Source organism: Protomyctophum parallelum (genome assembly GCF_964188405.1).
Source record: "Protomyctophum parallelum genome assembly, chromosome: 23".
Classification (NCBI taxonomy): Eukaryota; Metazoa; Chordata; class Actinopteri; order Myctophiformes; family Myctophidae; genus Protomyctophum; species Protomyctophum parallelum.
Window position 1 is genome coordinate 11771878 of NC_139715.1, and position 24928 is coordinate 11796805.

General features: G+C 43.7%; 1 protein-coding gene across 2 annotated transcripts in view; it reads right to left on the minus strand.

The window, feature by feature from the left end:
- caskb (calcium/calmodulin-dependent serine protein kinase b) overlaps positions 1–24928 on the minus strand; it is a 75772-nt gene that overhangs the window by 43378 nt on the left and 7466 nt on the right. For both annotated transcript variants that reach the window (XM_083758589.1, XM_083758588.1), the window contains exons 2-5: positions 18512–18624; positions 4891–4996; positions 3736–3813; positions 3470–3542 (exon numbers count right to left, since the gene is read on the minus strand). In XM_083758589.1, coding sequence (XP_083614715.1) covers positions 3470–3542; positions 3736–3813; positions 4891–4996; positions 18512–18624 — 370 coding nt within the window. The remainder of the gene's footprint in view (positions 1–3469; positions 3543–3735; positions 3814–4890; positions 4997–18511; positions 18625–24928) is intronic.

A 24928-nucleotide genomic window follows, 5' to 3' on the forward strand; every position in this document is an offset into this window, starting at 1 on the left:
CGGGGACACGTTCGCACGCAAAGAGGGGCATAGACTGACTTTAAAAAGGCCCACTGCTGACCAGGAGTGGTGACAGGAGGACAATTTGGGGCGGACGTTTAAATGTTGTGTTGTTGCTTTTTTTTCCCCTCCCCAATTTAGCCATTATGCCAAATAAAGGAGAATCCAGGACTAACCATTGTTTTACCTTAATCTGATTTGTCCAAAAACGAGTGGTTGAGCACCATTTTCTAACACTAATTATGCTAAGGACGTGTATAGACGTCCTTTTAATAAAACCTCAGTGGTGTTTTGCGCTGCCGCTCACTTCCTTGTTTACGGCTCCAAAAGAATGGCTCTCCATGGTTTTGACCAGAAGGACAATATTCTAGCTGTCTTCATTTCTGACGTCAGCTGCATGCATCTGTTTGGAATATAAACGCTTCTAGAGAGACTAGAGTGTGACCAGCGTGAGGTAAGAACGGTAGATTATGCCTACCGGTTTTGGGGGGGGGGGGAGGGAAGGAGGGGCTTTTTATCTGCTGGCACTCTATAGTTCCTTTATTTTGAAGAATTCCCCGGCAAAACTTGTGTTAATTTAAGCTGATGTTATAATATCCAATAACGAGTGGTACAGTTGAAAAGATGTCATCCAGAGCGCACGGCAGCTCCGACCATGCACGCTAGGTCTTATACGCTAAATCGCTTACTTTAATTTATTTTATTATAATTTTCTGCACCTGTCTTTCATAATGACCAGATACACTGCACAGTGTTTTGTCCCAAATGGGCTGCCGTAAAAAAAAAAGGCGAACTAGCGCAAGACCCTGCAGCGTGCTGCAGTGGAGATATATAAAAAGATTTTTTGGATATAATAACATCCGGTTATGGTAGGAAAATGGTTACTCTGGAATTCTTCTTAAACCCATTAAGACCTGAGGCCGGTTCTATACAAATCAGAGGTTCTTCAACATTGTTGTGCCGAGGACCCTAAACCCGCCATGAGCTTAGTATAATATAATGCTTAAAACACCAAAAGGGGTTCGTCCTGAATGGGTTAATATATAGGTCATATTTGGCCCCCATCTGAAAGTGTTTTATGCCACCCAGAATAATAATAATAATAATAATAATAATACATTATTATTATTATTATTAAATAATGTTCAAAAATAGCAGATTTGCGCTTGCATCACGGCTCGAAGTGTTGATTTTTTTTGTTTTTGCCTAAAGAATATGTCTTGACAGTCTTGTATATATACCTGTAAATATGTCAGGTATGAAATCAGTATGAAATCAACTGATGAAAAAAAAATTCTACATCCTGACAGTTTCCTGAAAAAGCTATGTTTCTATGTCAGTCGTTCTTTGATTTTTCAAAAATAGCAGACCTACAAGCTCGTAGCGCGCCACTCGGTGGTGCGCTATGAGCTTGTAGATCTGATATTTTTCAATAGCTAAAGCATAACGTAATGCTAACACCAAAAGGGGTTCCCGCCCAAAATGGGCTAATATCCTAATCAGAAACATTATCTCTATATTGGTCAGGTATGTATAAGTATATTGGAAAAGGCCTCATATCGATCCATATTCCAACTTTATATTTATACATTAATGCCCTACTTTGTCATGCTAGAGTGTAAAAAAACAAGAAATAGCTCACTACGCCGAATATGCCATTTCACAAGCTTTCAATATGTATAGAAATCTTTTGAAGTACATTTGGCTGAAGTGGTTCGTGTATGTTTTATAACAATTATCAAAATCTTCAAATAACTTATCAACTAAAGTTTTCAAATAAATGTAGTGGAGTAAAAGAGGAATATTTGGATCTGATATGTTGCAGAGTGGAAGTAAACATTTAAAATTGGAAATACTGTCTCCAGTAAATTAAAAACTGCTTTTAGATAAGCATGTAAATAAAACATGCATTGCAAAACTAACATGTATCAGAAAAATAAACGCTGTATGTGATGATGTTACGCCCTCTGTTGGTAGAATGGGTCATTACAACGCATGTTGCAACTACAGTCTGACCAACTGGCAATACTGACCACATGCACGCACGACACACACACACACACACACACACACACACACACACACACACACACACACACACACACACACACACACACACACACACACACACACACACACACACACACACACACACACACACACACACACACACACACACACACACACACACACACACACACACACACGCTTTCCCAACATGTTTCCTCAATATATTGTGATGATCTTTTATCTTCCACAGATCTGCAACAGTTATCCAAACTACTCGATTTGATTGATAATAAAATGACAATAATACAAATTTAATAGTCAATAGTTAAAACCCTTTTTGTTTTGATGATATCAACATAATTCTAACTGGCCTGTCAATGGTTTGGACTAATTGATGCACAATGGATGGATGTTGAGGGGATCAGAGATGCGGATCAGGATGGCTCCATCTGGATCAGGATCGCTCCATCTGGTCTGCTGGTGTTAACATGGTGAAAACCCACTGAAAACCCCATGTGGTCGAGCGGAGTCAATCAGGGCTCTGTGCTACAGTGTTTTTTTCACTAATGCAATAAACATCTTCGCTGAAAATGGCCGTTCTGCAAGCTTACAAATGCTGCGTTGCAAAAGGTTTCCCTAAGATTATGGATCCTGGGGTTTAAGTGGTTAAAGCCACAGTAATCAGCAGGACACTAATCCACCTGCAATGCTCTGCTGTGATCTGCCTTGAACTAAAGCACCTCCTGCTCACACTGCTAGAGTCCATGGCTATAAATTAAGTCATTTGCCATGTGATGTCTGCCCTGTGCACTTTTTTTATTTATTTTTTTTAAGATATTTTTTTTGCGGCTTACGCCTTTTATTGATTTTTGAAGGGACAGACAGTAGGCTGACAGGAAACGGGAGAGAGATGGGGGGATGACATGCAGTAAAGGCCGTGTCGGGTCCGGGAGTCGAACCCGCGGCACACTGCGACTGGATCACCAGTCCGGTGCCCAGACCGTTACGCTACGGCCTGGGCCCCCTGTGCACTTTTTGATCACATAAAAGACACTCAGTGCTATGAGCTTGTACATCTGCTATTTTTCAATAGCTAAAGTATTAAATAACGCTTAAAACACCAAAATGGGTTCCCGTCCAAAAAAAAAAAAAAAAAAAACATAAAAAAAGGTGAAAATAGCCGATCTACAAGCTCACAACAGATGCCATCGCAATGCGTTGTGAGCTTATAGATCGGCTACAACTTCCGTACAACACTGTTGTATGATGAATACTTCCAAGAGTCAAATACATGCACTGAACAGGTACGTGACCTTGGGAAGAAAACAAACACGCTTTTGTTTGTGTGAGCGTAATTGTGTATGTGCGTGTGCAGGTGCGTGTGTGTGTGTGTGTGTGTGTGTGTGTGTGTGTGTGTGTGTGTGTGTGTGTCTCATCTTGTCTAGACGACAAATCTCACCTTCACGTCGCGATGAATCACATTGTTGTCATGGCAATATCGAAGAGCCTCCAAAATCTGTCTCATGTAGTGGCTGAGAGAGAGACAAGACAAGACAGACAGACAGACAGACAGACAGACAGACAGACAGACAACGGAAACGAGACAGAGGGGAAGTCAATCTTGCATCCTCAAAGGAGAGTTTATTTCGAGTCTAATTAATATTTCATACGATCCCTCTCACTTCAGGGTTGTGTGTGTGTGTGTGTGTGTGTGTGTGTGTGTACCTAGCCACTGCTTCACTGTAGACAAATCCGGCGTCTGCTCTCTTCACGATTTCAAAGCAGAGGTCGGCACCGTCCATACTGACAGACAGACAGACAAACAGACAGACAGAAGACAGCAGCAGTGAGACTCAGAAAGCTATAAAGATGTAACCTTGTGTATAACCCAGCTAAATGATGGAGAGTTGGTAACCAAAATGGACCTTTATATCATTGTATGCTCTAAAGAGTTAGATTATTGTTAAACATCTGCATTACTTAAACATGTCTACACTATTTGATAATGTAGATTTTTATATATTTTTGACCTGTTCAACACTGTACTATGGTACCACATCAAAAACGTAAAACAACAAAATATCCTTTAGCTTCGGGTCTGCGAGGGAAACATAGCTTCAAATTGACATATTGGTTGTTCAGTTTGACCAACCAGTTTTGGAGATATGGCTATAGAGTAATGCCTTGCAGAGAAACAGCGAGTTGAGAAAACAGACTTGCAAGGTTCAACAATTACGCCTAGCTACATGTTAAAGCATTTATTTCATATTTACATGTCGATTTCAGCTCTGACATTTATTTCAGACATGCTCTAATATGTGAATATGCCTGTGCTATTAACTCATTTTGGATTAAGAAATAAAAAAAATAGTTTTTCTCCTCTCCTGAACAATTAGTCTTGCCGCCATGACTGTTTCTGTATCAAAAATAATCATAAATGGTGGTCCGTGGCTCAAATGCTGAATAAATAATGGGCCTTGATATGAAAAAGGTTGAAAACCACTGGTCTAATCACAATTATTGGAGATAATCACAATTATTTATTTCATAATCATCATAATCGTTTTCCAAGTTTAAAGATGTTCATACAGTACATAAAAAAGCAGAAATGGCAGATCTAGAAGATCACAAAGTGACATGTCGTAAGCCATCAGCTATTTCTGCTATTTCTACCTTTTTTGCCAGTAATTTCTTGGTCCGTTTCAGTTATTTGTCCTTGTGGACTTTTTCATTAAGCCTAAAAGCCAAACGGAAATCTAATGATCTAATTTCCGATGCCAAAGACATAATCAAATTGTTACTCTCAATTATTTGCGCGACAAATAAATAATCGTCAACTTAAATGCGTAATGGTGACAGAAGCTAGCGGTGTGCACTTACTACTCAAACACCATGTAGAGCATTCCATCTGAGCTGTACGTCTCCAAGAGCTCCACAATGTGAGGGTGCTTCAGCATGTGACAGATACTGGCCTCTCTCTTCAGGTCTGTGGAGAGAGATTGAGACAGAGAGAGACAGAGAGAGAGAGACAGAGAGAGAGAGAGAGAGAGAGAGAGAGAGAGAGAGAGAGAGAGATTTAGGGGCCATGCATGCCGACAGAAAGAAGACAGTTTATCATGAACTGTCTTGGAAGTGCTTCGGAAATCATGTCTACGTCCGCTCGCACAGAGCACCAATTGACACCCACAAACGCTGGAACTGTTGCTGTGCCATTGGCGGCCCATCATTGACTGGCCTATTAGGCGAAAGTGAGAAAGTAACGAGAAAGTCACAACTAAGCTTTAAATAAAATAAAACATATAATAATAAGGGTAATAATAATAATAATAATAAACCGAGTAGGCACAAATGGTAATGTCATTCCTGAGATGAAGATGCGTTGCTGCAGCACCCAAAGCATCCAGGTGTGAGATGGAGGATGACTGATTTAAGCAGTCACACCTGGCCTGAGTCAAACTAGAATTAACTGGACTCAGAGCTGGGTGTGGCTGCGCACCTGTTGTGCATGGACTTGATCAAGACAGGATAAATCAGTCATCTCCACAAACACTCAAGAGAGAGCCTCTGTCCGGACAGTGGAGAGCTATCTGCTTTCCTGTGTTTGTAAAGTAATATTATTGTGAATGATTCCCAGAACTGAGAGGAATAAACCAGTCTACTTAAAGACTCAAGATGCTAATTTTAATAGCCTTAATACCTCCCGAGGGGCGTGACATCCCCCCTTTAAGGAAGCTGCCCTGTGTCGTGTGTGTGTGTCCTTCCTTGCCCTGGGTAGTGACTAGTCGGTCACACCGGGCTTTGAGTGTCTGCACTGCTATGAAATAGCGGGTTGAAGATGAGAGGGTCCACTTTGAACAGCAGAAGCAGACCATTAACACACACACAATGATCTGTTGTCCAACTACATAAAAACCTCATTTACACACATCACTCCCCTTCTCTCTCTCTCTGTGCGTGCATGCATGTTTGTGTGTGTGTCCCTGCGTGCATGTGTTACTACACTTGTGAGGACCAAATCCCCCCCTTCTATAGTAGAATTTGTTAGATAAGACATTGTGTGAGGACAATTTTCCTGGTCCTCAACAAGAGAAATGGTTCTTTTATGGTAACATAACTTGATTATTTGAGTTAGGTTTGCAATTAAGAGCATATTTGGGGTTGGGGGTTAGGCGTTTAGGGGTTTAGCTGGAAATAGTCGATCGACAAGATCACAACGCGTTGTGCTTGTAGATCGGCTATTTGCAGCTCAACATTTAGGGATAAATGGCCTTTTTTAAATGCCGTTCATCAAATTGCTAAAAGGGTTTGTGTGTGTTTGTGTGTGTGTGTGTGTGTGTGTGTGTGTGTGCGTGCGTGCGTGCGTGTGTGTGTGCGTGCGTGCGTGCGTGCGTGCGTTACACAACAGCACACAGACAGACAGTGTGCTGGGACTATAGAGCCTCCATTCTACTCAACTTCCTTCTCTTTCATTACCTCTCTCTCTCTCTCTCTCTCTCTCTCTGCCTGTCTGTCTCTATGTCTCTCTCTCATGCTGGTGACATTTCCATTAAGTATCCTGCCAGCTCAATTTCTCCAATGCTTTTTTAAAATTATACTTCAATCTTACTTCCACTGGACAGATCAGCGCCAGGCATTCATTCATTCAAACTACAACATTACGTCACTCACCGCGGTGGTGACACATCTCTCTCTCATCGCCCTGACACATCTCTCTGTTTTTACTGACCCACATCTCCCCTCTCACTCTGGGCTATCACCCCGTTCACTGATTGGTCTACAAGTCGGGTGGGCGGTCCCCTTGGTTTTGGCAGGCACGGGGGTTGCACATCTGAACCAGAGGGATGAATCACTGCGAGTGTGATGGCCTCCACTCGTTATCACCGGTGTTTAGGTGATAAGGTTACCACCTAAAAGGTGAGTTGCTTATCACCTAAAAGTGGAGTATAGATATTAGATAGGCCTTAACTATTCCACAATCTCCAAATGCCATAGAGCATACATGGGCAACTGGCCGCCCAGGGGCCACATGCGGCCCCCACCTTCACTCAATGCGGCCTGCAGGTTTATGTTACAATACTGATATTGTTGATTATTGATTTCAGCAAATTACTAGTATTACAATGTTATTGTCTTTTTTATGTCCAATGTATTTGTATTTGGTTTGTAAAGTTAACATAACTATAACTAACTGCATTTGAAATTAAATAAAAAGGTTACTCTTCCGGATTCCAATTCAAAAATAGCAAAACATCATTCAGGATTTCAATTCAAATATAGCAAAAATAGCCGATCTACAAGCTCAAAACGCACTGAGACGCGTTTTGAGCTTGTAGATCGGCTATTTTTCTCTGGAGTGAATGTGGAAATATAGTGGCCCTCTCCATCGTCAAAGTTGCCGACCCCTGCCATAGAGTCTGGAACTAAACCTCCTGAATAGAGTCTGGATTCTGGAACTACACCTCCCCGAATGCCATATAGAGTTTGGAACTAAACTAAACGGGTTCCTATAACGCCAAATCAGATCTGATCTCCTGAGGAGGCAAAAACAACTCCATAGAGTCTGGAACTACACCTCCCTGAAAGCCAAGGCAGGAAGCTGTCATCTGTTCGTCATCACGCTATCACGTTTTATTTTATTATTATTTGAATTGCCGTTTCTGCTAAGGAGCAAGCTATATACTGTAGGCTTTGATGGTCTTTTGAACCAGTGCCTCGTAAAGTGGTTCCAGGGGGTCCCCAGTATTTTTTTAACACAGCATCCTGTATCCTGTATAGGGGTTAACATACTTTTAACCCCTTTATCCATATTATACATTGGCTAATAAATCAAAGTATATCATAGTATGTAAGTGTCGGGGACACTTGCTGGTTTAATTTCAATTATTTATTTATTTTGTTTGAAGTTTATTTGTTTATTTTCATTGCTTTGGGATACATTTATTTTGACACGTCTTGCACGTTTGGTTTACCTTTTATTTTGAAGTGCCCTGTCACCGCACGGGCACGCACCTAATAACCGCTAGCTTCACACACTCCATTCACACACTGAGTCAGTGACGGAGGGAAGGAGACACACCCTGTCACCCCAGCATTTGTTTGTTTTGTGCGTGTTACACGGCGCAGCAAGGTATTTATATGCATCATGCACTTTTGTACACAAAGTAAGGTAGTGAACAGTTGACTGAATGACTGAATTGTTTATATTGTTCTGCAGCGCCTGTCACACCATGTTTGTGTACCCGTGACTGTTTGACGAGGTAACCTGAGGTTCAACTGGTCCGTGCAGCCTTTAGCGCCCTTGATAATCAGACTAAAGCGGAGTGAGGTACATTGTTTGTTTTGGTTTGGAGTCTCATTTATGATTTGTTTGGGAGTTAATTAATTGTATTTGTTTCTGGTATGTTTTGGTGTATGATATTTGGTTACTGTGCATTTTCCCTTTCTGGTATTTTATTGGTCATGTATTGAAGCGGACTGATTTATTTTCACTGTATTATAATTGCTATGAATTAACCATTTTATTGTTGGTTGTAATTGAATTGAAGTGATGAACTTAATGCACAGCTTTTATTGTGGAGTGAAAGCTATGACATTGTTTGATTTGATCATAACAGTGCGTCTTTCTTTTATAGTTTTCACGGTGTCATAACAAATAAACACCCGTTGAGACCACATCGATCGTCATCATCATTTCCATATCGAGGGCCGCTACAGTGAAAACTCAGCGCTGAATGCAACTCAACGTCGACACCTTCATCTCAACTACAGCCACCCTGTGCTTCAAGTCACCGGCCCATTTCACAAGTTTGTCACATACACAGTCACACTACATATTAAGAGGTACCTTTGACCTACCCTTATCACTGCTGGACTGAAAGCTCTAAAAAGGACAAAGAAAATTTAAAAAATTATAAAAACAAGAAAAAACAACAAAAAAAAGATGGGAAAACCAAATGTGTTTTCTAAGGTAATGAGTTAAAGGTTCTATACTGGTCCCAAGGTATTTAATCTCAAACCGAGAATCGCTGCGTGCATCAATGAAATATTAAAGGGGACATTTTGCATTGTGCTGAAATTGTTTTGCAATCATTCTTTTTGGGGTTCAAAGTTTGTGTTTACAGAGTTGCCTCATGACATGGTTTATGGTTTATGTGTATACTCTGAATGTCAATACCCTCTGAAGTGTCAAGTGATCAAACTCAATTCATAAAATGTCAACCTCTGAGACTGCTAACATGCAGCAGCCTATGAATCCAGAAATGCCAACAGGTGACACACCGGACGTTAATGAACCTGGAGAGGAAAGTGCACCACTGGCAAAACCAAGCACTCGACAAAAAACATTTACAGAAAAGGGTCAAATAATGCAGGATGAAAATATAAGGAAACACGAACAGGCATTTACCAAAGCATATAAAACCTGGGCGCAATCTGCCAAAAACATTCGAACAGAGCTGAAAACATTCTGTTCAGGGGAGGATCTCTGGGATATAAAAAAGACTATTCAAGCCCAACACACTGCAATTTATGAATGCTATAAATCAATTCAACGCATCAGCACCCCCACTTCTGATATTGTGACGAAAATGGACGTCTGCGGTACTATTACCTCAGACATATCTGAAATTGCTGAGAAATATTTACAAACTATTGATCAACCCTTCAACGAACCGGTCGCAAAATTCAGAGTCAGGATGACCTTGAATAAAGAGGACCATGGATCAATTTTTGGAGACACTAACACAGAAACTGTTGTCTCTGGCGCATCAGACAAAAACCGTGTGCAGTCCCGTGGAACCGATCCCTTACACCCTCCCAAGACCCCTTCCATATTAAACAGCGACAACTCTAAATCCATCTCCAGCCATCAATCCAACACTTCATCCAAAAGAGCGGATGCAGAAGCGGATCTCGCCGCCACACAGGAAGCGGCCATGGCATTACAGGAGATCCAAGAGTTAGAGACAAAATTACAGCAACTTAAAGCGCAAAAGGACATCAAAATGGCAGCAGCACGGGTTCGAGTTTACCAACATTTCGAAGGTGCTTCCGATCGCGGCAACAACCCACCCTCTGCTCCTACTAACACCACATTACGTCCCCACCCTAATTCAAACTCAAAGCCAACAATATCCCAAACGCCCATTAATACAGCAGTCACTTTAGATACAAACAGTTTCACGCAATCACTCCTGAGCTCACTAAGCATAAATCGCCTCCCCACTCCAGAGCCAACAACATTTTCCGGTGAGCCATTACAGTTTGTGGACTGGAGAATGGCCTTTATGGCATTAATAGATCGAAAGCCAGTACCCGCTAGCGAGAAAATGTTTTATCTAAAACACTATTTAGCCGGGGAAGCCCTCAGGGCTGTGGAAGGCTTCTTTTATAGAAATTCTGAGGATGCGTACCAGGGAGCCTGGAGAGTTTTACAAGAAAGATACGGAAACTCGTTCATTCTGCAAAAGGCCTTCCGTGACAAATTAATGAAGTGGCCCAACATTGATTCGAAGGATCCTTTTGCCCTCAGAGACTTTTCAGACTTTTTGCAAAGTTGTGTCGAAGCAATGCCACACATTAAAGGCCTATCTATCCTAAATGACTGTGAGGAGAACCATAGAATACTCCACAAACTACCAGAGTGGATCGTGCGTGGGTGGAGCAGGGTAGTGGCGAAGGAACTGGACAACTCTGGGGATTACCCAAACTTCCCATGCTTTGCAAAATACATACAGACAGAAGCCAACATAGTTTGCAACCCTATTGCCTCTCCTCTTCTACTACACCACAGGTCTACAGCCGATAAAACATTAAGAAAAGCCAGGACATTCCACACCAGTACTCAGAACAATGACTCCAAACCTTCATTCACCTGCCCCATCTGCTTCCAGAAAGCACACGGTATCGCTACCTGCCCCATATTCGCAAACAAAACGATCGAAGACAGGAAAGCGTATATCTTTGAAAATCACCTCTGCTTCGGGTGCCTAAGGACAGGACACGGTAGCAAACAATGCCAGAGGAGACATACCTGTAGAGTATGTAACCGACAACATCCGACCTGTCTACACGACGATAGAAACAAGAAACCTGTGGGAGAAATGGCGATGGAGTCCACTCCCACAGATAATCGTTCGGAGCAGGAGGTCCATACGGCTACAACACACACAGTATTCCAAAGAGCCTCTGCTACTTCAAGTATCGTCCCCGTGCTCATGTCATCTACCGAGGAGCCACAGAAAGAAATATTAACATACGCCCTACTCGACACACAGAGTGATTCCACCTTTGTGTTAGAAGACCTCATTGAAGGGATGAAAGTGAATGCCCAGCCCGTACAGTTGAAACTAAGCACCATGACAGCCATTAACACGGTCACTGCCAGTAAGAACGTTCGAGGACTACAAGTTAGAGGTCTGTACTCCGAGAAACGGGTCCAAATACGACACGCCTACACCCGCAACTTTATTCCCGTAGACAAGTCCTATATACCCACCAAGAACACCGCCTTACAATGGCCTCATCTAAAACACCTTGCAAACGAGCTGCCTCCCCTTCAGGATTGTGAAGTCGGCCTCCTGATTGGAAATGACTGCCCAATTGCGCTGGCACCCCTCAAGGTCGTCACTGGAGAAGACAACGATCCCTTCGCCCAAAGAACCGTGTTGGGGTGGAGCATAGTGGGCTCTTCAAATCCACATCTTGATCGGCAGGGGAGCCAGAGTTATGTGAATCGCATCACGGTAAGAGAGATGCCAATAATGCCATCTTCGACAGACGTGCTGGCAGTCCTGGAAGCAGACTTCAACGAAAGGAGGCAAGAAAACAAGGACAAATACGTATCTCAAGATGATGTGCACTTTGTGCAGCTCCTCAGTGACAACATCAGGCAGAAGGAAGACCTTCACTACGAGATGCCTCTCCCCTTCAAGACAAGCAGTCCGCCTATGTTACCCAACAACAAGAGGTTGGCTATGATCCGCCTACAGTACCTAAAGAAAAAGTTACACGTCAATAAAGACTATCATGATCAGTATACTGCTTTCATGGAAGAGATGCTGGAAAGGGGCGATGCAGAGCCAGTCGCCCAAACGCCTGAAGAGCAGACTGTATGGTACATACCACATCACGGGGTGTACAACCAAAAGAAACCAGGGAAACTAAGGGTCGTGTTTGATTGTTCAGCCAAGTACCGGGGCATCTCTTTAAACGACAAGCTACTGACCGGGCCTGACCTGACCAACTCCTTGGTGGGAGTGTTCTGTCGCTTCAGAAAGGAAGCTGTAGCTGTGATCTGCGACATCGAGAAAATGTTCCATCAATTTTCCGTCTGCCCTGAACTGCGGAATTACCTACGGTTCCTCTGGTGGGAAGCCGGAGATCTGGAATCGGAACCAAAGGAGTACCGGATGGCTGTTCATCTTTTTGGTGCCGCCTCATCCCCTGGGTGTGCCAACTTCGGCTTAAAGTACCTAGCTCGACAAAACAAGGAAGACTACCCTGAGGCATCAAACTTCATTGAGAAGAACTTTTATGTGGATGATGGCCTAACTAGTGTCCCCTCAGTAGAAGAGGCTAAGAAGCTGGTCGTAGATGCACAAGAGTTGTGCAGAAGAGGAGGTCTACATCTTCACAAATTCAATTCGAACGAAAGAGAAGTCTTGAACTCTGTGGGAGAAACGGAAAGATCAAAAGTAATTGAACCTCTCAAACTTGGTCCTAATGCCGCACCAGCAGAGCGTGCACTGGGTATCCAATGGTCACTGGAACAAGACAGCCTTAGCTTCAATGTCGACTTACCAGACAGGCCAGCAACACGGCGTGGTGTCCTATCGGTCATCGCTTCCCTGTACGACCCACTTGGACTGGTTGCTCCATTCACCCTTAGCGGAAAGTGCATTCTTCAGGAGCTCTGTCGGCGAGGCATCGGATGGGATGACCCACTCCCCGAGGACTTGAGCCCACGGTGGGAGGAATGGAAGGACGGTTTGCAGAAGTTGAAGGGGGTCTCACAACCGAGATGCTACCACCCTCCAAAGTTTGGCAAACATGTTACCGTAGAACTACATCACTTTTCAGATGCGAGCAATGATGGGTATGGTACTTGTTCCTACCTCAGATACAAAAACGAAAAGGGCGATGTCCATTGCTGTCTAGTAATGGCCAAAGCCAGAGTTGCACCGACAAAACTTACCAGCATACCAAGACTGGAACTTTCAGCAGCTGTGGTCTCTGCAAATTTAAGTGTTATGCTGAGGAACGAACTTGAAATGAAGATCAACAACGAGTACTTCTGGACAGACTCGCAGGTCGTCTTGGCGTACATTAATAACGAAGCACGAAGATTCCATGTTTTTGTTGCAAACCGTGTACAACTGATAAGAGAAAATACAGATCCCAGTCAGTGGTACTACGTGGATACAGCACAGAACCCAGCCGACCATGCTTCCAGAGGTCTTTCCGCTTCAGACATCTCTGCAACAAACTGGCTAACTGGACCTAAGTTCCTGTGGGAAAAGGAAATCCACCCAAAGATCAATCGATCAACTGAGCTACTGGTTGGTGATCCAGAGGTTAAAACCGTCCAGGTGTTCGTAACCAAACATGAAGTCTCCCAGCCGAGCATCCTCAGCCGTCTGAGTCGCTTCTCGTCCTGGATAGGAATGGTAAAGGTGGTTGCAAGAATCAAGAGGCTGGGATCGAAGCAAGAACTGTCCAGTAAGCTTCTGACAGTAGAAGAACGTGAGCGAGCTACTGAGACCATAATACAGCTTGTACAACAAGAGGCCTTCTCTGAAGAGATCAAGCTACTCCAAGAAGGAAACGCCCTTCCAAGCACAAACCATCTGTATTGTCTTGATCCTATCCTGGACCATGGCATCTTACGTGTAGGGGGAAGACTCAAGAACTCCTCCCTCAGTCTTGAGTTTAAACATCCCATCATCCTCCCTAAAGAAAGCCATGTCGCACAGCTGATCCTTATTCACTACCATGCCCAGATCCACCATCAGGGTCGACATCAAACTCTGATGGAACTTAGAGCAAATGGATTTTGGCTCATCAGCGGGAGCAGAGCAGTTGCCAAACTGATTCACAACTGTGTGACCTGTAGAAAGCTCAGACGCCCAGTAGAAGAACAACGCATGGCAGAATTACCAAAGGAACGTGTTGAAGTCTCTGCCCCCTTCATGTATTGCGGCATGGACTGTTTTGGCCCATTTCTCACTAAAAACGCCCGCAAGGAACAAAAGAGATATGGCCTCATAATCACCTGCCTCTCCTCCCGGGCGATACATGTAGAAATGCTTGAAGATCTGTCTACAGATGCGTTCATCAATGCCCTGAGATGCTTCATCAGTCTCCGTGGAGTTGTGCGCCAACTTCGTTGTGACCAGGGCACTAACTTTGTGGGAGCTAGGAATGAACTCAGAGAAGCACTGAAGCAATGTGACACTGAGAGACTAGAAGCTTTCCTGGCGGAAAAACAATGTGAATTTGTCTTCAACGCACCCTCTGCGAGCCACGCTGGGGGCGTCTGGGAACGCCAAATCCGCACTGTTCGAAACGTATTGAACGCTGTACTATCTCCGTACCCAGGCAGACTTGACGACTCCTCCCTCAGAACCCTGTTCTACGAAGCTATGGCTATCGTGAACAGCCGCCCTTTAACCGTAGATGGAATAAATGACCCCCTGGCATTAGAACCCTTAACACCAAACCACCTCATTCTGATGAAGCCCAAGGCTGCTCTCCCACCTCCTGGTGAGTTTGTGAAAGAAGATGTATACGCCAGGAAAAGGTGGCGACGAGTCCAATATCTCACTGAACAGTTCTGGAGCCGCTGGAAAAGGGAGTATCTCTCCAACATCTCTACGAGGCAGAAGTGGCATACTCCCAGGCGCAACCTTAAAGTGAACGACTTGGTCATCGTTAAGGAAGAAGTTCTTCCTAGAAACCAGTGGCACCTAGGACGAGTGGTTGACGCCACAGCAGAAAACGACGGCTTGGTGCGTCGTGTCAAGCTGACGATGGGGAAGCAAGATTTTTCCACCAAACCGTCAGTCATTGAAAGGCCAATCCAGAAATTGGTTCTTCTCTTGGAGAGTGAATGATTGACAATTCGTCCTTTCAAAACCTCTTCGACCTTGGGAGTCATGTTATGTTTATTTCAGAATGTTTATAACATGACTTGGTGGGAGTGTAAGTGTCGGGGACACTTGCTGGTTTAATTTCAATTATTTATTTATTTTGTTTGAAGTTTATTTGTTTATTTTCATTGCTTTGGGATACATTTATTTTGACACGTCTTGCACGTTTGGTTTACCTTTTATTTTGAAGTGCTCTGTCACCGCACGGGCACGCACCTAATAACCGCTAGCTTCACACACTCCATTCACACACTGAGTCAGTGACGGAGGGAAGGAGACACACCCTGTCACCCCAGCATTTGTTTGTTTTGTGCGTGTTACACGGCGCAGCAAGGTATTTATATGCATCATGCACTTTTGTACACAAAGTAAGGTAGTGAACAGTTGACTGAATGACTGAATTGTTTATATTGTTCTGCAGCGCCTGTCACACCATGTTTGTGTACCCGTGACTGTTTGACGAGGTAACCTGAGGTTCAACTGGTCCGTGCAGCCTTTAGCGCCCTTGATAATCAGACTAAAGCGGAGTGAGGTACATTGTTTGTTTTGGTTTGGAGTCTCATTTATGATTTGTTTGGGAGTTAATTAATTGTATTTGTTTCTGGTATGTTTTGGTGTATGATATTTGGTTACTGTGCATTTTCCCTTTCTGGTATTTTATTGGTCATGTATTGAAGCGGACTGATTTATTTTCACTGTATTATAATTGCTATGAATTAACCATTTTATTGTTGGTTGTAATTGAATTGAAGTGATGAACTTAATGCACAGCTTTTATTGTGGAGTGAAAGCTATGACATTGTTTGATTTGATCATAACAGTGCGTCTTTCTTTTATAGTTTTCACGGTGTCATAACAAATAAACACCCGTTGAGACCACATCGATCGTCATCATCATTTCCATATCGAGGGCCGCTACATAGTATATATATACAGTGCCTCGCTGGTTTGTATATCTATTTTTTTTTTTTTTTTTTAACGTTTTTCTCTTCATCCCTAGCACAAACATGATTCAGATGGCTGGTCCGCAGCCAGATACATATAACTTTGGTGGTCCTTGGCACGAAAAGAAGAACTACTGCTCCAGCCTTGTATCATGTATGATGACGGAAGCATTTGGTGGGAGGCAGCGGTCTGGCTCACGGGACTATATAATACATGAAGTCACCAACACTCTGCTGTTGGCCCGGGGCCAAAACCTCCACCTTCACACCTCTTACTCATATCCTCCATTTTCTTTTTAACCAAAAGACTTTTTTTTGTTTTTGGAACATTGAACATTCATGGACTATAATTTAATCTCCATGTTGACAGAGGTCTTCCTGTTGTCACCTGCCATGGAGTCATCTCTGAGCCACACTCACAGATGGTCCCGCAGACTGCCAGCACTGTCACCGATGCCACACACACGCACAAACACGCGCACGCATGCAAACGCACACACAGACACACACACACACACACACACACACACACACACACACACACACACACACACACACACACACACACACACACACACACACAAGCATGCATGCAGGCATGCACACAGGCACCCGCACACCCACACAGATGCACGCACACAAACACACTCGTACATGAACTCACGCACGCAGGCACAAGCGTGAGCACGCACACACGCACACACACATGCACTCGCCAACATGGTCACGAGCATTCATGCAAGCATTCACACGCACACACAGAACCCAGCATGGCACAGCTCAAAACCACATGGCAAGTCATGCCATGCACCACACACGTTCACAAACAGAGAAAACGCCAAATTATTTCGGGCCCTATTTTAGCTGGACTCTTGACTCTTGGCTCCCTGTCAAGTTTAGAATAGATTTTAAGCTGCTTTTATATGTTTATAAATCTCTACACGAGCTGACCCGCTCATATCTATCTGACATTTTGGATGATTATACTCCAATCCGACCATTGAGGTCTGCCAAACAGCTGCTTGTTACCGTTCCCCCAACTAACCTAAGGTCCAGAGGAGATTGTGCGTTTGCTGTTGAAGCAAGTGCTAATTATCTAATGTAATCCTGGGCGCTACACTTCCTCTGCCAACCTGGGGGGCAGCGGACTGACCTCATGCTCCCTTCTATGCATGAGGAGTCCAAGTTGCTTCTTTTCACCTGACAGGGGGGGCCGTATCCCCGGCCGGACGTAGCGCGCGGAAGGAACACGCTATTCCGACCAGTTCCTTTCCCCTCCATCAGGGGGAGGAAGATTAGAGACCAGGATTACTGCATGTTTCTTGTGAGGGTACCCTAGGGGACACGGGAAGAAGATGCAAACTCCACACAGAAAGACACTTTCGCCAATCCCGCCTCCGGTATGGGCACTGATGAGAGAGAACACGCCGCCAGCACCCACAGTGTCCCCAGCGGGAATCAAACCCAGGACGTTCTAGCTGTGAGGCGACAGCACTAGCGACTGTGCCACCATGCCCCCGAACAGGCTGCCTTTTAACAGCAAATGTGCCCCGTCCATTTAGGCGTTCAAGTCTCTTCTCAAGACTCATCTCTTTTCAACGGCCTTTGATCACTCCGGGGGCTTTTACTAATTGTATTAAAATTGTGGTCTGATGACATGTGGTTGCATGCATATACATATTGTTTTGTTATTTTCTCTGAACCACTACATGCCTTTGATGCCAATTGCCATGTGGTTGCACATGCATAAATGTTTTTGTTGATGCCTTACAATTTACAATTTAGGCATTTAGCAGGCGCTCTTAATCCAGAGCGATTTACAGTAAGCAAGAACAAAACATGGTAATACATCAAATAGTCATCACGAATCCGGAGCCTAACAGTGAAATATCTATATAAAGAAACTATGCGTATACACTCTAGTATAGAGTTCTATGTCTACATAAAATGCTATATAAATTGAGCCTTTCCATACGACTGTAAGGTCGTCGAGTCTACAGCAAGTGCTACGGCAAGTGCTACTACGGGATAAAATGGAGTTTGAAGAGGTGGGATTTCAGACTACGAAGACTTGGTATTACAGCAAAAAGCACTTTGATCTTGATTGTTTTAAATATGCTCTATAAATAAAATGTTATTTGATTTATTCCAGTAATATAACTGTTCATGTTTAATTTGTTCTCATACATCGTAATTTCAGTGGGATAGGTGACACATTTTGATGACTTCATCGGAAAAACATCCGTCGCACTGGCATGCAAAGGGTTCTGGGAAATTGAGGCCCAATGCGTTCCAATGGCGGCGGTGGCGCGCAGCGGGTGCGTTCATCCTTACACCATTTTAAAGTGGATTCTCATGAATGAATATGTCAGTAATGTCTGTATATTTCAGTTGTTTGTCATATCTTACCCTCTGTGCTGAGGCCAGGGCTGGAGGTGAAGCTGGCCACGTCTACGATCTTCACTGCAAACTGCTGGCCTGTGTCTCTGTTGATACATCGCCGCACCACGCTGAACGGCCCCCTGCACACACACGGACACACGCACACACACACACACACACACACACACACACACACAATTCGCATTATTATTTCTTCTTTTTTTTGCCATAAGCCTAACGCAGCTGATCTACAAGCCCACAGCGTGTCGCAGCACAACACCAGCACACCACTATTACTAAATGCTACTCCATCTCTAATCCCTAATGCTAATCCTAGACATAGCCCCAACCTGATTACCGGTATTTTCAAAATCGACAATTTATCTCCAAAAAACTTTTTTTTTGGGGGGGGGGGGCCTTCTATGCACGTGACATCGTCATCAAATCGGGAAGTTATGCGGGAAAGCCTGAGTGGCAAAAAACTACTTTCTGGCCTTGACAGTCCATACATCCAAACAAGTCCTATCTGATTACCATTGAACAACGTTAAACTCACTTTGCTACTCACTTTGCTATGCGCATACCCTCCTATACTTGTAGGGACATTTGGTCCTCACAAATATAATAACACACTGACACACACACACATGCAGAGAGGGAGGGTTTAGCTTGCATAGCCTCCTAGCGGTTAGCTCTAGGGCCTCCACTGAAGTAGCACCAGTGTGAATTACAGGGTGTGTGGACGCACCCTGGCACTGCGTGGCCCCACAGCTGTAAAAGCTCAAATAAAGGATCCGTTACGCCCTGGTTTGTACCTCGTCGTATGACGGCGTCACACTCCGAAAATAGCAGGCCTACGAGCTTGTAGGCCTGCTATTTTCGCATAAATTAGGCAAAAATCTGAGTTGAGGAAACCCAGCCTGAAGCCTAATTTATTATTATTCCCCCACAAAGAGCCAATCTGCAAGCTCACACACGGGTCGCATCCGCTATGCGTTGTGAACTTGTAGGCTTTTTTAAGCAAAGGTCCAGGATTCTGGGGGGCTGGGGCTCACCACCACAGATGTTACAACTGGCCACAAAAGCTCACAGGATCTACTGAATGTGAAGGGGGGTACTATAGGGGGCTGCCATATACTGTATTGTAGGCTCAGTATGTCAGTTTGTCACCTCCCCCTTCACATTCAGTAGATCCTGTGATCTTTTGTGGAGTCTGGGGTCTATATGGACTATAGTAAATAATACAAAAATTCATTGCTATAAAATTTGGTAAAATACTATATTGATTTTGATATTTAGCCCCATGTTCGAATGCCCCCGCCCCCCCTGTCAAAAATAGCTAAAATTGCTCAATCGAAAGAAAGCAAATGAAAATAAATTAACACTCATCTTTTAACAACCTACGAACCAAATTAACGAAATTAAGTTGTCCTTTAATGTAAATCGCTCTGGATTAAGAGCGTCTGCTAAATGCCTAAATTGTATAAGAATCATAAACACTCTTAATGCTTCACAATATAAAGCATTCTATAATGACTTATAAGATCAAGTATAAAAGCATTGTGATCGGCTTATAACACTCTAGGACCAGAACCAACCACCGGCACCGTGCATCTCCAAAAGGAATCCCGTATAGTTTAACGGTGCCAGAAACCATAAACAGAGACCATAAACACCCCCTACCCTACCCCACCTCTCAGGGGACTCCGCAGGGATCCTACAGAGGCCCCTGCCTGAAAAGAGACCTCTGCCCTCTGCCTGATGACCTGTCAAAAAAGGTGATTGGCTGCAGCAGCTGCAATTCACAATAACAGAGTTGGGGAACGGCACTCTGGGTGTGTGGGTTCACAATAGATCAGGGGTCTTCAACATTCTTCAGGCCAAGGACCCCTTAGAGCGGCCAGGGACCCCCCCCACTACATAATGTATGCACAGCAGCCATATTAGGAAATTGGGCCTCTTCCTTACTTCCGTCAAAGGTCTTAAACAATGCTACTAGGCTATGTTCCATTCTGGTCTCACTGAAAACACTCTGCTACATCAGTGGGTCTCAAAGTGTGCTCCAGGGACTCTCGTGGTTCCTTGAGGTGGGTTCCAAAACCCAAATGGCCCCTTACGGGTGTGTAACTTTGAGCGTGTACGAATAGCAACGGGTCCATTTGTACACTCAGGTTTCCAAACTTTTCCACGCTACAGAGACGATTTTCTCGAGTCTACTTTGTGTTTGAGAGGGGGAGGGGAGGCGCCATAATGCGATGACATCACAATGTCCCTGCACTATCGGGGGATGTCTATTTATTTATTTATTTTTCCCAACCGGCACTGGTGGAGTGGTGGTCTAGCAGTTTCCACGCGCGCACGCACACACACACACACACACACACACAGTGTCAATAGTGTCAATCTTCACACAAATACATATATATATATATATACTAGAATTTCGCGGCCGCTTTGCGGCCGCTCATCCCAGAGTTACCTTGCCGCGCACTATGGGAAGAAGGAAATTGCGGGAGTTGACTCCACATGTAGTAACGGATGGGTTATTAGTTATTATTATGTGTCCTTATTAGTGTATTGTAGTCAACACTTTATGGCTCATACACACTGCCCGGTATTTGCTCCGATTATGCTGTCGGGGAGCATTTTTGGCGCTGACCGAGAAAACGACGGATCTGACGTTAAGCGGTGCCCAAAAGGTAGATCAGGATCTACCAGTATAGATCACAAAGGCTTTGCAGGTAGACCACATGACATGGCCCTAAAAATATATATAATTTTAATATAAAAAACGATTTTTGCATCTGCCGCTTGAGATGACCTGAGATGACTTGATTGATTGACATCAAAAAGGGCCTGTCAGCTCAAACACACAATGCAATACTTGTTGTTGCGTACAATCATCAGTAGCAAAGTCAAATACCAAAAATAAAAACCAATGGGATGATAGTTTTATTTTGCTGGTCGTTTTGAAAGTAGCTGTGAAGTAAAAAAAGTGTGGGCAGCCCTGGTATAGATGATTATATATATATTCATTCCGTGGGTAAATCCCTGTAGGCTACCCACATATTGGTAGCATATTACCTATATTAGCCCAATATTGGCGTTACGCATTTCAGTTGAATAATGTTGTGTGTGCACGTGCGCGTGCGGAGAAAGACAGTTATTTAATGAAACTCAAGATTATAACGTCCTGTCTCGCTGGCGCCGTGTATAGGCTGCACAGCTATTCCTGTGTGTGTGTGTGTGTGTGTGTGTGTGTGTGTGTGCGCAATGAAAAGTACTCGGCAGGCGAAATGGCAAATTCGAACGGTGTAATTGTAATAGTTTGGAACAAACCAAGTAGTGTGGAAGAACAATGTTGACGTAACCAAGAGATTCGCTGAGTACGCGATATTTTATATACAGTGATTTAGAAGGAATAAGCAAAATCGTGAGGCGAAGATTCCACTCCTTCCTTGTGTTTTTCTCCTGCGGACAGGACTGTCAGGGAGACTCGGAGATCAGAGCAGCACAGGGGAGTGACTTAAAAGACGGGGTAGTAGTTGCCAGGTTTGCGAATTGTAAGCGAGTCGTAGTGTGTGTTGAATGGCATTTGAATGGCATTTGTGGGCTTGTGAATGAATTTTCTCACATGTAATTTGTGCTCACTTGCATAGACCTGGCGAATTTAGCGTGGTGAAAGGGCAACAGTGTTCCGGGGGTGTGGGTGCTTCGGGCGATAATGTTTGTAGTAAACAAATGCATTGGCGGCGTGAGTGTGGAAGGGAAGCATTTTTGGTGGCAGTGCCAGTGCCAGTGTTTGGCGGGTGGTGTCGAGTTTTGGCGTTCGGAGCGATAGGAGGAGATAGCGTTGCAACACTGCAAAGGTAAGTGTGTGATGTCACTGCCGTGTGAGTGTGTGTGGGTGTAGTGTGTAAGATGGTGTTGTGGGTGTTGCAATAGCGACGTAGCTGTTGTGGCTTTGGGTTTCTTGCCATCCAATATAGAATAGATATTTACGTTCTGTTTATTTGTCTTATTAAATTTTTTTATGTTTTATTTTAATATCCCGAATTTGTAACCCATTTTTTCACCCAGTGTCAATTATAGCTAATGTAATCCTGGGCCCTACACTCCCTCTGCCAACCTGGGTAGAGCAACGGACTGACCTCATGCTTCCTTCCTTCAATGCATGAGGAGTCTAAGCCGCCTATTTTCACCTGACAGGGGAGAGTTTCCGCGGTTGGACATAACGCGTGGAAGGAACACGTTATTCCAACCAGTTCCTTTCCCCTCCATCAGGCTGGCCAGGAGGAGGCAGTTTAAAGACAAGGATTACTGCGTGTTTTTTGTGAGGGTATACCTGTACTACCTACCATAGGGGACACAGGGATGCAATTTCTTTTTGAGAACTACTGATTCAAAACCAAAATTCTAAGGCGGAACTATCGTGTTCTGAGTTGTTCGTTTCTGCCCGGACATATTTGCGGTGCGTCAGCCAATGAGAGAACCAGCTGGACTAGAGGACTAGCTTGCACATGGATGATAGACTCAGCTTGCTATTGCATAGCAGCTGGTAAAAATATCACCATCTAGATTCAGACACCCATGCGATCCTATTTCTAAAGATGAGCCAGAATCGTGCAGCACTATAGGCTGTCCAATTAATTTGAGTTACTCTTGGGTTTTTCCCACAAGAGAGACACTTGCAGACACATGGAGCGAAAGTTAATGCAGATTGTTTACAACGTCACATAGAGACAGGCAGCAAAGCTCATGGCTTATTTCTAACCTACAATGTTTTCAGATAGATATTTTTATTTTAGAGTGCTGCTGAAGTTTAAAACGAGTAATACACCGTCTGGATGTCACCTTGAATGGGATTAAAAACGGAGTATTTCTGTAATCAGAAGCTGATGTGTTTGTACAGACGAGCAGAGATGGGAATAAAACGGGTGAAAGAAATCAAGCTTCATTTGTATTCTTGCAGGACATGACATCACCCAGCACGTTTTCGTTCAAAGGAAGACTTTTCATATAAACATACACAAAAATGGAAATTTTCCCATTGTTTTGGCATGCATTGTTAGGTATGCTCGATGACCACGGATATGGTCTAACAGTGTGAAAAACATATATTTCATTTCACTAAGTCTTTAACTTTCGCTCCATGTGTGTGGAAATCCCCACATTATGAGCGCTGAATTTGTGAGAATCGATTAAAATAGGCACAATTCCCCAAATCCTCAACTGGCAAGGTTATATAATTGTGGATGGATGGAATTCTCTCTCTCTCTCTAATCCAAAGTGAAGTGTTTCCTCATGCAAATTAGGGAAAGAAGTGTGTGAATATTCAGAGCATAATTAGCATTCCCATTGCAGTGGAGTTCCCCTCAGGATGCTGTGAAGATTTGCCCCTAAAGCCTTTGTGCTAGACACGTCTGATGTGGATTATTTACATCATTGGTTCCCAGAGGTTAATGAAAAACAGATTTAGGAATAAAGGGACAGAGATACAGAAATCTCCATATATGGGCATAAAAGGGACACAGACAGATGAACGGTTACTCTGACACGAGTACAACAGGTATTAGCCAGGGGAGGTCATGGATTTCCAACTTCCATCGTTACAGACCCGATGCTATACAGCCGGGCACCGGTCTAGTAATAATAATAATAATAATAATAATAATAATAATAATAATAATAATAATAATAATAATAATAATAATAATAATAATAATAATAATAATAATAATAATAATAATAGGGAAGTTACATAGCGCTTCTTTAGAAATACACCTTGCCCGAGTATTCATTTCAAATTCAAACAAATCAATTCAAGTGACTATAAAATCCATTCGACAATACCATTGATGTGTAAATGTGCAAAGTACGTTGTACAACACATGCATACATAAGGAAGTGCAGTACTTTATTAAACGTACTTCGTTACTTTCCCACACCATCCTGTCAGGGACGATGACACTGTGCAGGAACAACAATGCGGCAGCGTTGGTTGCGAGCAAGAAAGGTTAATTGGTTCTGGTGTTGACAAGGAGCTAAGGTCAAAGGTTAGCATCTAACACATAACTGCCAGGGTCAACCAGTAGTGATGATAGGAGTCAGTGCAGAGGCGGGTACGACATCCTATCTTGAGCAGTTTGCGGTCGTCTCCCTTCGCTAATGGCTTATCCAAGGGTATAACGTTACGCTCGCTCAGTCAGGAACCTTCTATCTCCAGTGCCACAATTCAACTTTTTTCAAAGGGGGCCAAATTAGAAAATATTAAAACACGGGGGCACGGTGGCACAGTCAGTAGTGCTGTCGCCTCACAGCTAGAAGGCCCTGGGGACGCTGGGGGTGTGTTCTCTCCCTCCACGTTATCAGTGCCCATACCTGAGGCAGGGTTGGCGAAAGGGCCTCTCTGTGTGGAGTTTGCATGTTCTCTCGGTGTACCCT